The 14,453-nt window shown below is 42.1% G+C and overlaps 1 protein-coding gene across 1 annotated transcript in view; it reads left to right on the top strand.

The window, feature by feature from the left end:
- METTL24 (methyltransferase like 24) overlaps positions 1-14,212 on the top strand; it is an 82,195-nt gene extending 67,983 nt beyond the window's left edge. Inside the window, exon 5 of the mRNA XM_073627068.1 lies at positions 12,066-14,212. Coding sequence (XP_073483169.1) covers positions 12,066-12,380 — 315 coding nt within the window. The 3' untranslated portion in view covers positions 12,381-14,212. The remainder of the gene's footprint in view (positions 1-12,065) is intronic.
- Positions 14,213-14,453: the final 241 nt, after the last annotated feature.

Genomic DNA, 14,453 nt, shown 5'->3' with positions numbered 1-14,453 from the left:
TCTGTTCAGTGTCCTGGAGCGAGGAGGCTTTGTAAAGCATTGTGTGAGATAAAACCCTCCATTCTCAGGCCATATCTTACCTGACAGCCAGACCTCATTATTAGTCTCCTCTGCCAATAAACCTGTATGTATGCCAGCTGACTGATACTAAGGGCTCTCTCACCCTCCCTTTGCTGCGGGAGCCTGCTGCTTGGTCATGAGTCGAACTTCCCTGAATTTGGTGAACTTCAAAGTTCAGATGCTGAACCCGAACCCCACTGAAATCAAGGGGAGCTGAATCTGTGATTTTTTTAAAGCATGGACAAAGGAAATGGGTTTTAAATTGCCAACAAATGAAGTCATATCAGTACCAGCTATAAGTTGGGAACAGGACTGAAAACTAACATTCAGCAATCATTTAGGCGAGATGTCTAGAGTTTACAGTTAAAGGTTTTATACAACATTAAAATGACAGCACAAATGTGGCAGTATCATTAGTTTGGGGTTTATTAGCTTCAGTGAGATTGTGCAATTTCCTGAAATTTACAGTAAATTAAAAGCAATGAATCTTATGAGCCATAGCTAGTACATGCAAACTATGCAGAGGATATCACAAATAAATACCATATGCCACAAGAACGCTGTGTATAAAGTCTCATCTTGGTTTTTTTTTTTTTTTCGTTTTTTTTGCATTGTAGTTTGTATTGAGTGATGTTATTCAGGTCACAGACAGACCCAGAAGATCTGCTACATCATTCTCTACAGTAGCAATCACATTTCTTCTAGTAGCCAAATGCTACACAAAGTCTAGTTTTTTTGCAGCCAGAAAACAATGATGTATCAAAAAGAAAATCACTTTCTTTCATTAAAAAGGAGTACCCCTTTTCCACTAGCCATATACAAGGGGTAAGCAACCTTTTGAGCACAGTGTGCCAAAAAATGTTTTCAAAGAAATTCAGCGTGCCGATTTTATAACAAAAAAATGTCAACTTCACACTGTCAATAATGAAAAGGATTTTTTTTTTAAAGTAAATGCTGTAAACTACTTTAGTCGTGAGAAATTAACACCCTGCAACTCTCACGCCTCAGATCAGCCCCAATTCATGCACCTTCACACCTCAGATCACTGTACGCCCCTGCTCATCTGCCCTACCACTGTATTACCCTGCACATCTGCTCCACCACTGTACTACCCTGCACATCTGCCCCACCACTGTACTACCCTGCCAATCTGCGGCTGCACTGTACCCCCTGCTCATCTTCCTCACCAATGTACCCCCTTTCTCATCTGCCCCACCAATGTAACCCCCTGAATATCTGCCCTACCACTGTAACCCCCTGCAAATCTGCCCCACCTCTGTATTCCCCTGCTCATCTGTCCCACCATTGTACTACCCTGCTCTTCTGTCCCACCACTGTACCACCCTGCTCTTCTGTCCCACCACTGTACCACCCTGCTCTTCTGTCCCACCACTGTAACCCCCTGGTCATCTGCTCCACCAATGTTTCTCAATTCTCATCTGCCCCACCACTGTACCTCCCTGCACATCTGCTACACCGCTGTACCCCCATGCTCTTCTGTCTCACCACTGAACCATTTTTCTCATCTGTCCTAACACTGAACTTATCAGCTCATCTGCCCCACCACTGTAACCCCCTTTCTCATATGCTCCACCACTGTACCTCCTGCACATCTGTCCCACCACTGTACCCCCTGCTCTTCTGCCCCACCACTGTAACCCCCTGCTCATGTGTTCCCTCGATGTACCTCCTTTCTCCTCTGTACATCTGCCCCTCATCTGTATCCCCCTGCTCCTCTGTCCTCTGCCCCAACACTGAACCCTCCCGCTCATCTTTCCCACCACTGTAATCCCCTTCTCATCGGGCCCAACACTGAATCCCCCTCTGCACATCTGCCCCACCTCTGCACCCCCCTGCTCCTCTGCCCCACCGCTGTAACCCCCTGCTCATCTGTCCCACCAATGTACCTCCTTTGTCCTCTGCCCCAACACTGAACCCCCCCTGCTCATCTTTCCCACCACTGTAACTCCTTCTCATCTGGCCCAACACTGAACCCCCCCTGCTCATCTGTCCCACCACCCATAACCCCCTGCTCATCTGGCCCATCACTGTACCTCCCTGCTTTTCTGTCCCACCGCTGAACCCCCTTCACATCCCTCCCACCACTGTACCTCCTGCAGATCTGCTCCACCACTGTAACCCCCCTGCTCATCTGCCCCATCAGTGTACCTCCTTTTCTCATCTGCCCCACCACCGTACCTCCCTGCACATCTGCTCCACCTCTGTATCCCCATGCTCATCTGTTTCACTACTGAATCGCCTTCTCATCTGTCCTAACACTGAACCCATCTGCTCATCTGCCCCACGACTGTAACCCGCTTTCTCATCTGCCCCACCAATGTACCTCCTCTGCATCTGTCTCACCTCTGTACCCCCCTGCTTTTCTGCCCCACCTCTGTTCCCCCTGCTCTCCTGCCCCACCATGGTAACTCCCTGCTCTTCTGTCCCACCAATTCAACTCCTTTCAACTCCTGCTTTTCTACTAAACCCCCCTGCTCATCTGGCCCAACACTGAAGCCCCCTGCTCATCTGGCCCAACACTGAACCCCCCTGCTCATCTGGCCCGACACTGAACCCCCCTGCTCATCTGCCCCAACACTGTACACCCCTGCTCTTCTGTCCCACTGCTGAACCCCCTTCTCATCTCTTCCTCCACTGTACCTCCCTACACATCTGCCCCACCGCTGTACCCTCCTGCTCATCTGCTCCACCGCTGTACCCTCTTCTCATCTATAATATGCGTGATATGCAGAGTGGTGAAAGGAAGCAGAGATGAAACACATCTACTTGTCCTGGCACACTCATCCTTCTGATCCACCTCTCGCATCCAGCCCACGTGGGGGTAGCGGCCATTTGTTTGTTACTTCCCTGCGCTGCTCTGCTGATGAGGAGGGAGTCGAGTGCCAGCAAAAGAGGCTTTGTGTGCCGCTTGTGGCTCCAGTGCCAGGGGTTGCCTACCTCTGGCATATACCATGCAAGGAATCAATTGCTAGTGAAAAAGAATTTGTAGTGTTGGAAAACCCTTGCTGTTAAAAGAAAGCTATATTTAGTTTAGTCATTTTATTCCGTTTATAAACTGATAAATGTATATTATGTTTACTTGTTTGTATAAAATATTTATTTTCTAAATAAACATTGGTTGCATCCATGACACCCAGTGTGAAAATCATGCTGGGCTTTCTAAAGAGAAAGCTAAGCACTGTTAGCTACTCTGCTGGGAGAAAGGGCAGCCAGATTGTCTGCTAATCAGGGCTATTTTTAGTATAGCAGTATTTTTTTTCTTAAGTGGTTTAATACATGGATATAATAAAATATACTAAAACACTTTCTTTTTATCGTAAAAGAGGACTAATTCTTACACAGTGCCTATGCTGAAATGGAATGTTGGAACAATAATTGGAATAAAAGTGGGCAGAAGTGGAAAATAAGAGATTTGACAATTGCTATGATAATCAACATGACCAAACTGCTGTGACATTTTAAATGTAGTGGTGGGCAGTATGTTGGATGGCTGATGTTTATGGACAGCTTGTGAACACATGGCACACTGTCTGTTAGTTCACAATACTGCAGAAAATGACTATAATATAAAATTGAAGACTCACACACATAGAAAAAGGAAGAAATAGTGTAAGGAAGGTCATGAACACTGACTGCCATGTTGCCTTGCAGCATTAATGATACTTACAGTGAATCCGGAAAGTATTCACATCGCTTCACTTTTTCCACATTTTGTTATGTTACAGCCTTATTATTCCAAAATGTATTCCAAAATGTATTAAATTTATTATTTCCCTCAAAATCCTACCCCATAATGACAGCATGAAAGAAGTTTGTTAGAAATCTTTGCAAATTTATAAAAAAAAAAAAAATCACATGTACATAAGTATTCACAGCCTTTGCTCAAGACTTTGTTGAAGCACCTTTGGCACCAATTACAGCCGCAAGTCTTTTTGAGTATGATGCTACAAGCTTGGCACACCTATTTTTGGGCAGTTTCTCCCATTCTTCTTTGCAGGACCTCTCAAGCTCCATCAGGTTGGATGAGGAGCATCGGTGCACAGTCATTTTCAGATCTCTCCAGAGATGTTCAATTGGGTTCAAGTCTGGGCTCTGACTGGGCCACTCAAGGACATTTACAGAGTTGTCACATAGCCACTCCTTTGTTATCTTGGCTGTGTGCTTAGGGTCATTGTCCTGTTGGAAGATGAACCTTTGCTCCAGTCTGAGGTCCAGAGTGCTCTGGAGCAGGTTTTCATCAAGGATGTATCTGTATATTGCTGCATTCATCTTTCCTTCAATCTTGACTAGTCTCCCAGTTCCTGCTCCTGAAAAACATCCCCACAGCATGATGCTGCCACCAACATGCTTCACCGTAGGGATGGTATTGGCCAGGTGATGAGCGGTGCCTGGTTTCCTCCAGATATGATGCTTGCCATTCAGGCCAAAGAGTTCAACATTTGTTTTATTAGACCAGAGAATTTTGTTTCTCATGGTCTGAGAGTTTTTCAGGTGCCTTTTGGCAAACTCCAGGTGGGCTATCATGTGCCTTTTACTGAAGAGTGGGTTCCGTCTGGCCACTCTGATTGGTGGAGTGCTGCAGAGATGGTTGTTCCTCTGGAAGGTTCTCCGCTCTCCACAGAGAAATGCTGGAGTTCTGTCAGAGTGACCATCAGGTTCTTGGTCACCTCCCTAAGGCCCTTCTCCCCTGATCGCTCAGTTTGGCCAGGCGGCTTGCTCTAGGAAGAGTCCTGGTGGTTCCAAACTTCTTCTATTTATGGATGATAGAGGCTACTGTACTCATTGGGGCCTTCAGTGCTGCAGAATTTTTTCTGTACCCTTCCCCAGATCTGTGCCTCAATACAATCCTGTGTCAGGGGTCTACAGACATTCCTTGGAATTCATGGCTTGGTTTGTGCTCCAACATGGACTGTTAACTGTGGGACCTTATATAGACAGGTGTGTGCCTTTCCAAATCATGTCCAATCAACTGAGTTTACCACAGGTTGACTCCAATCAAGTTGTAGAAACATCTCAAGGTTGATCAGTGGAAACAGGATGCACCTGAGCTCAATTTTGAGTGTCGTGACAAAGGCTGTGAATACTTTCTGTATGTACATGTGATTTTTTATTTATTTATTTTTTTTTATAAATTTGCAAAGATTTCAAACAAACTTCTTTCATGTTGTCATTATGAGGTATTATTTGTAGAATTTTGAAGAAAATAATTAATTGAATCCATTTTGGAATAAGGCTGTAACACAAAATGTGGAAAAAGTGAAGTGCTGTGAATACTTTCCGGATGTACTGTATGTATGTGCAGCAATGATGCTTAACTTTGAAGTAATTGTTTTTTACATTGTAGATTTATTCTGCAGTTAATATTTTTAAAAATGTCAAATGATTTAGCTCAGCCGATGCCAAATTTTAGAACATTATTCAGGTAGACATTGTACTTAGAGTCCTTGTTTTCATAGCCTTACGTCTACTTCTCTGCTATAGCAGTTGCAGTGTGCCTAATTATGACTGTGCAGTTCAATAGACACCAGAGTTTTGACCCCACTGTTCATTTTATAATAAAACTGGCTGGGGTGTACATATTCCCTCTCTTTCTTAACAGTGCAAGTCTTCTGATGAGGGATGTAACCATTCAACAGGCACCCATGTTATTCAGGGAACATTAATCACACAATAACTGCATACTGTTGGGTACTGGTTTGGCAGCATTGTGTATGTATGTATATATTACCTAGTACATATGGTGAGGGTTTCAGGCTTTATGACTTGTAGGCAGTTGCAGTCTATTTTCTCCATTGTAGGTGGTGGGCCCTTGACCACAGCAGTATTGCAGTTGGAAGGGAAGTCTAAAGGGGAACTTGGTTCCTGTATGTATTCCTGGTTCACTGTCAAGATATGTGATTGGATGCTGCCACCCCATGTGACTCTAGCAGCCGTCTTGGGTCAGGCAGAGCCTGTTTACATAAGTATAGAAAGTGGCAGTGCAGCGCTTATGATATTATAAACAAACACATCAACGTATGTGCATACATAAAGTGTTAGTGATACTCAAAATAGCTGTAAATAAATAAAAAATATTAACAATTCATATACTGAGGTTACCCCAAATTAAACCACAGTAGCCCTTATAGAAAGTGCTTGCAGTGCAAAAAAGTCCCCAAAAACAGCATATAAATAAATGCCAATTTTATTCCTCAGAAAATGCATGCAAAAGTCACAAAGTGCAAGTATGATCCACTCTGTCACCAGCAATGTGCCAAACCTCCACCTCCTAAATGTGCTCACCAGATAGATGAGATATTAAGGCATATACATATACAATCTAAATCACCAGGTTGTCTTCAGAATCCAAATCTCAGATGGTGGTGACCATTCTTCTGCATTTAAAGCTAATACCATGGAGCCCACACAAGAAAAATATATAGTGTCTTTTTTTTGGCCAATAACATTCCAAAGCAATCCACGTGGAATGTATAAAATAAACAGCACAAACTCACTCCAATGGCCACTGATCCGACTCGTGGACCCGGTGGCATGACATCAGCACATAAAGGCCTCTCTCAACGCGTTTCATACACACGCACATCCTCAGGTGATCTTCTCGCAGTGCTCAGTGCAATCATTTAAAAAAAAAATTAAACTGTTCTATTAAATATGTTTTTCTGCACATAGCCTACTGTACACAGTCATAACTTAAACAAGAACTTTACTGTACCTAGAGTGGTCAGGAGTATGCCATATAAAGCCCAGAATACAGAGTGCAGAGGTCAGGAGTATGTAATGCACAACATAGTGTCTGTGGTGCGGGGCTCAGGAGTGTATAAGGCACAGAATACATAGGTCAGGAGTGGGTATTACAGAGAGTGGAGAGATCAGGACTGAAGTACAAGGGTCGGGAGTAACTAACGCTGAGGTCAGAAGAACGTAACACACAGGCCTAGTGTACAGAGGGCAGCTAGAAATGACACCCTCCCATTAGTACAAATCCTCAACCTCCCCAATCCCATAAATCCCTAGTACAGATCTTTCCCCACAGCCACAAATCCCCACCCAGTACAAATTTCCTCCCACAACCCTAAACCCCCCTCATAGCCCCTTTTTGGTATATACTCCCCAGTAAAGTCCACCCCCACAACATAGACTGCACTCTCAGCCCCAATACTTCCCACCTGCACAGACCCCCTCCCTCCTCTCCAGTGGAGTACTCTAGGGATGGGTTGTCCAATCAGTTATCTGAGGCAGAGCCACTAATTGGTTTGCTGACACGAGGAAGAGCCAGCCATTATGGTGACTATGAATTTCAATTTTTCATAATTTTCACTTGAATTGTCACACCCATAACACCAACTGTGATTTGTGACACTCTCACATCTTCAGACATCCTTACTCAGGTAATGCATGTTGCAGACATTATTTAACTTTACAGATTAGAAATACAGACACATTTACTTCTATAAATTGTTTGGTCAAAGTGCATTTTTGCTTTATTGCCCACCTTCCTGGTTATGTATTGCACTCTGCCTCATTTGCATGCTGATGTAGACAAGGTAAGTACTCATTGGGAAGGGGGGAGCAAAAAAAGATTAGGAACCTTTTTTTCTGAAAGTAAACTCCTTTTAGGCCTAAAAGATGGCTAATATGGCATATCAAAAGGAAAGTAAAGAACGAGAGCATATTATGGTCCACTTCATTTTCATGACGTAATGCAAAACTATTGAGCAAAAACATACAGATTTTTGTATTGTACATAAAAACAGGTTATAGACAACATCCTGTTGTGAAAATAAATGCGCTTGGTTCATTCTGTACTTATCAGCCATGCCCAAAGGGTGAAAACTAACCAGGTTTAAGCAGAAATAATTATCCAATTCTCATCTTGACAGACAAGGCATGGTAAGGCATGCAGGGTTTTTAGACCTGAAAATGTAATTTGCCCTTAGGTTAGGGTGCAAGTCCAGTGGTCTGACATTGTGAAGACAAAGGAAGTATTGCTTTACAAACATGTAAATTAGACAGGCTCTAAAGTCTCTAAAGGCTCTAATAGTTAAATGTGCACAGAGGTTTCAGCTTATGTGGTGGTAACATTTAAACAGACTAAACTGACTGCTGCTGTAAAGCATGTTACACAGTGTTTTCCCTTGTCACTTTAATATCTTGTTTGTATGCTTCTTACAGCTTTGAATTTGATATGAACAGTATTACCAAGACATGACACTGTCATGAACAAGAAAACATACAGGTTAAGGAAAGCGCCATAGCTTTTTGCCTGATGGGTTAAGGTGTAGTACATTGGCTAGAATAGTAGCTTGCATTGTGTGGCTGATAAGGGCCATTTAATAAACCTAACCATTTGGTGACCAGAGTTTCAAAATGTGATCCAGGGAAACCCTACTTACCATGCCCACTTTTATTGGAAGATGGGAAAGGGATGGGGCTAACTGTGGTGCCCCAAATGGTGAGTGTGGCCAAATTGTGCTTGCAGTTGGAGGAGCATAAATGGGTATAATTAAATTAAGCCTGAGCCTACTCTGCTCTAGGTCCAGAAAGCATAATGTGCAGAGGTCAGGAGTGCATAACACACAGAGTGCATGGTTCAGGAGTCTGTAATGCACACAGTGCAGAAGTCAGAAGTATGTAAAGCACAGGATGCTTTGTAAGCAAAAATCTCCTCCCAATACAACCCCTCCTACGACAAAACCACCTCTGTCACAAATTCCCCCTTCCCTCATGGAATTGTAATCAATGGTCCTTGTCATTGCGTTGCAGCTGCTGTTTAGTTCCCAGGGTTTCGATTCCATGACTCCACCTTTTTTTTCTTCTATATGTCACTTCTGCTGCAATTTGGTAAAATACATAGGCAACAAAAGGATAAGCATGACAATACATGAAAAAACAGGCAATTGTGACAATACGCAGTCATGGGGAGAGGTCGGGAATTATGACAATGCACTGTGGCCCACTGGGGGCTCACCATGGACTGGACAGGTATCAGGAAGGGCTTTGAATGCAGGGGTCAATAGTAAGTAAATCAGAGATCAGTAGTATGTAATGCACAATGTAACTCTAAAGCCGACCATAGACAGATCGAAATTCGGACGGTTCCTTTTGATCTGTCTATGGGCAGGCTGGTTGTACTGAAGTCGATTTTTTTACCCGATCACTGACAGTGGTTATAGCCAACAGCAGTGATAAATGTATTCTGCTGCCAGTGGGAAGACTCTCCACCAGCAGAACCCTATAGCACTGTGAGAGGATTTCCCCCTTCTAAACTGACTGTGTTGATTGGGGGAGCTTTTGGTTGAAGGAAAGAAAAATGCATAATGTATGGCCTGCCTTAGTAACCAGATTGATTTATTCAAACTTTTTGCAGTAAGAAGAGTAGGTGATGATTTCTAATTGCTGAAGCAATTTGTGCATTGCCATTTGCTATTTTTAGATAAAAACCTACATTACTACTACAATTGCATGAAACATTTGCATCTATTGTTTTTTTTAACAGATCTGTGGCTGCAGCTTTGTAAGGTGTTCAGTTTGCCAAATATGTTTAAAAGGGATCAGTGGCTCTTATTTTTGGCCTTGCAAAATTTTCTTTTCCCTGTAAAGGGAATGCAGCAGACTGAGGCTTCTATGCTACCTCTGTGCCCTAAAGGCACTTTTACATACACCGATCAGCCATAAGTGTATTACCACCCACCAAATATTGAATAGGTCCCTTTTTGTCATGAACACAGCCCTAACCCATAAGGGCATTGAAGCCACTAGATCTCTGAAGGTATGCTGTTGTATCTGGCACCAAGCCGTCAGTAGCAGTTCCTTTAAGTCCTGTGAGTTGTGAGGTGGATCGGACTTGTTTTTCCAGCACACTCTACAGATGCTCAATTGGACTTCAATCTGGAGAATTTGGAGGCCAATTCAACACTTCAAACTCATTGTTGTGTTCCTCAAACCATTCTCAGACCATTTTTGGAGTGTGGAATAGCACATTTTCCTGCTGAAAGAAGGCTACTGCCATTAGGGAATACCATTTTCATTAAGGAGTTTACTTGGTCAGAGACAATGTTTAGGTAGGTGGTATGTGTGAAGTAACATCAACATGAATGGCAGATCTCTAGGTTTCCCAGAATCACACTGCCTCCGCCAGCTTGCCCTCGTCCCATAGTGCATCCTGGTGCTATCTCGTCCTCAGGAAAGCAACGCACACTCACCTGGCCATTCACATGATGTAAAAGAAAATGTGATTCATCAGAACATGCCACTTTCTTCTATTGCTCCATGGTCCAGTTCTGATGCTCACATGCTCATTGTAACCATGTTTGGCTGTGGACACGGGTCAGTAAGGGCATTATGGCTGGTCTGCGGCTATACAGCCCAATACACAACAAACTGTGATGCATGTTTTTTCTGTTTTCAAGAGGCTTCAAGTGGACTTTTATTAAACCTTTTTTTCTATCACAAAAAGATGCTACAGTTCATACTTGTGACCCTGCTGTCATTTGCATAAAAAAAGCACCTTTCATTGTTTTCACTGTATGACATTACTACGGGTCTCTTCTCTATGACAGAGGGGTAGGGGTGGTGTTTTTCAATAATAGTGTATAGGTCTTCATCACTGCATGATTTAAAGGTGTGTCAAAGATTTGTATTTTTCCTTAGTTTCCACAATTTTTTGGCCATAAGAATCATGTAATTTTGAGTAGAATATAAGTTCTGTCATTTCAGACAGAGAAACTTGTGCATATCCTCTGTATGGAAGCATCAACTTAATAATTTTCTGTAGAAAATATAGTCACTGTTTATCTCAGTGGTGGTCAGCTTGAAAATTATAGGGGGCATCAAGTGTGACCCTTCCAGAGGGCCACACAAGAACAATGCATTTTCACAAGTTGAGGTGCATTTGCATAGATTAAGGCTGTAATGCACCTCAGCGCCTAAAAATTTTGGTCTACATTTTTTGCAATGTACCACAATGCACACCGAACAGAACAATGGAGTCATCGCTGGTGTTAGCAGATGCAATAAAAGCTCCCAGCATTGGTGTCAGTGACAATTATAACTCCCATGCTTTGGTGTCAGTGACTGCAGTAATAACTCCTTCCTTGATGTCAGTGGACACAATAATAGCCCCCAGCATTGATATCAGTGACCATAATAATAACCCCCAGGACTGGTGTCAGTACTATTAAACCCCTCCCCCCACATTGGTGGTCAGCAGCAGTGCTCCTAACTTCAACCCCTGCAATGATATTTAACCCCTATCCCATTGGTGGTCAGTGGAAGTGTTTTATAAACTCCCCACCACATTGATGGTCAGTGAAGTGGAAGAGAAATGAAACTCCCTGCATTGGCGCACAAAAACTCTCTGGATTTGTGAGTTTGCTTGATGAGCAGTAAAGTTTATTCAATACAAAGAAGGAAACGAGGCAAAAGGGCAGCTCTTTTATTTAGACCAGCACTGTACTGGGCACAAGCCACTCCACCTGACAGTACTGTCTTTATTTCAGTGCCAGGTGCTGAAATGTAGAGTGCTTGCATTTCCAGAAACCTACCTAAAACTCCTACAGGTGCACAACAGGTGGCAGACCCAGCGGGCTACACACAGGGCTATTGGCACCATGTTGCGTACCAGGGGTTTATGTAAGAGATCTTTCACAGATCATGTAAACACTGTCTTTAGTCTGAGACGAGCTTAGACCCATAAACAATAGATGGCAGTTGGAATTACAAGCATGATCTGAGTCTCAGACACCCATATCTTAGGGAAGGCAACATTGTCAAAGTACACCCCCATTATACTAAAGAAGCCTGGATGGTGTGCTAGAGTTCTTTCTAGCTTTGAGAATGCTGCTCAAAAACAAAATGGACAGATTCTCTCACACCTATTAATCTCTCTGCTTTGATTGATGGCTTTCTCTGTGAAATGTGATAAGTTTGATGATGGCTACAGAAACTTAACTGATTCTACTTTGTTTTTGTTATGCGTTTTCCAGATTGATGTCCTGAAGGCAGACATGGAGAGTGCAGAGTGGAAGATCTTGGAGAATATGATTTTAGAAGGTATTGTGGAGCAGATAGGACAGCTTGTTGTGGAAATCCACCTTCACTGGCCTGGGTTTGAGGTTAGTGGAAATGACAGCACTGTTGTGAGATTCTGGTACAGCTTGTTCAAAGAACTTGAGCGAAAAGACTTCAGACTTTTCTACACATATAAGGACTTATCTAAACCACAAATGTTCCTAAAGAAAGAAGCTTTCAATGCAAGCAGTTGTTATATCCTTAGTTGGGTTAACACCAGATGGTCATGAAATGAACATTTCTACAGAATTATTGACGGAAGCCTCTATTTTACAGAAATCTGCTGGATGGAGAAGTATTTGTTTATTTAAAAATTTAATTTTTATACATTTTTTTTACATGAACATTTTTCTGCTGATCACTTTATTCATTGCAGTACTTTTTATTTTATTTTTTACCATATTCAGTTAGGTGCTTGCATATTACTACTTATTTTATAAGCAGATCAATCTCCTTTATGCAGGTAAGGGCAGGCATTCTGATTCTGGTGCATGAAAGGTTTGTTTTCCAAGAATTAAAATGTATTTGTGCTTCTTCATGACATTCATCTTCACCTTTAGAAGGATTGATGTGGTCACACCTATACAAAAATGTTGCTAGAATAAGGAGACATTTCATACCTATTATGGAAAGGTAAAGATGCTCTGGACTTTTAGCTATTTAATTAAAAATTAATATGTAAAGCCCAGTACACACTATTAAAAAAGCAGAAGAAAAATTCCATAGGAGGCACGATAGTTTGATTTTCGTATAGTGTGTACACAACTTTCGACATCCAATTCTGACTTTGCAAACCAAAATTTCCAAAACCAACGTCAAAATGTTTCTTGCACATAAACAGAAATAACAATTTTCGTTTAATGTGTACCTTTTTCAGACTATTTTCGTATGAGAAATATTAGATACAAAAGACTGCGCGTGATCAGAAACAACAAATAAAAAAAGCAACGAGAAATTTTTTACATTATTTCTATCCTTGGTTCCATCTTGCTGTGTGAAGCATTGAGGAAAACCGGCCAATCGATTGCTCAATTTTTTTATAGTGTGTACCCCACTTGAGAACCTTTGTGTATCTAACCAACAAGAGAATTAAATCCATCCAATAAGAAGGCATATAAGAGTTGATTTACTAAAACTGGAGAGTGCAAAATCTGGTGCAGCTGTGCATGGTAGCCAATCAGCTTCTAACTTCCGCTTGTTCAATTAAGCTTTCAAAAAAAACCTGGAAAAAACCTGGAAGCTGATTGGATCTCTATGTAGAGCAGCACAGAATTTTGCACTCTCCAGTTTTAGTAAGGAATTGTATGATACTGTAAATAACCTACATAGTCTTGAGCAGATGGATGCAATTTAATATCTTTTTTCAGTGTTGTCCCTTTAAACACGGTGTAACTATGTAATAGTGAATTTGTAAAACATTTTCAGGCCATGACCATATTAAGGCAAAATTATTCATCAGGCAGCTTTCTAAAGTGCAGCTATTTTCTTTTTAAATGAGATGTAAAATGCTACCCTACAGGAAAGTACTTTATGTTTCAGTGGACATAAGCAGCAAATACATTTTCTTCTCCCGCAGCCCACTCTAAAAATACAAATACGAGACCTCAATTACATGTTGTGGGCTGCCTCTGGCACAATGGTTCTGCAATATGGTCTGAGTTGCAACAAGGGACATGAAGCTGAAGCACTGACTGGCAACACCTGAGCCAAAAGTTCTGATACCTGTTGCCGTAAAAGCTGGCACATGACTACTCCACTACAATGACTGTTCTGTCACTGTTGCGTTCTTTACATGACTGCATTTTTCATTCTAGCCTTTCAGTATCTGTGTTTCTCCAACCTGTCACCAAGTCCCATCAGTAGACATATTTAGCAAGCCACCTCACCTGTGACTAGATAGAGTAACTGCAACGCAGTTTACAGACCCGGGTGAAATACCCACAAAACAAACTGTTGATGGAACTTTAGAACAGGTTCAGGGAACTCTGAAGTAACGATATCTGATGATTGTCCTAAGGAATTGTATCAGCTCAGCGAAGCTGGCCCCCCTACAATCAGCACAAAAAAAAACTTAAGTGTGTTTCTTTAGTGCTACGTTTGTGCTGTTTTGTGCCGTAAAAATTTACATTTGTGCTGCTTTTATTTTTAAGATATTAGCAATTGTTTTTTCCAGACTATGACGTCACCTAGCCCCCCTACAACGCCCAAATGACACAAAACTGGTCTCGTTGGTTAGTGCTACGTTTGTGCTGTTTTGTGCTGCTAAAAATTCCGTTCTATCTTTTATCGTTTTTGCGTTATTA

This window comes from Aquarana catesbeiana, linkage group LG04 (assembly GCF_042186555.1).
Source record: "Aquarana catesbeiana isolate 2022-GZ linkage group LG04, ASM4218655v1, whole genome shotgun sequence".
In the NCBI taxonomy this organism is placed as follows: Eukaryota; Metazoa; Chordata; class Amphibia; order Anura; family Ranidae; genus Aquarana; species Aquarana catesbeiana.
The sequence above is the reverse complement of the archived record's forward strand: the minus strand, read 5'-3'. Positions and strand labels throughout refer to the sequence as shown.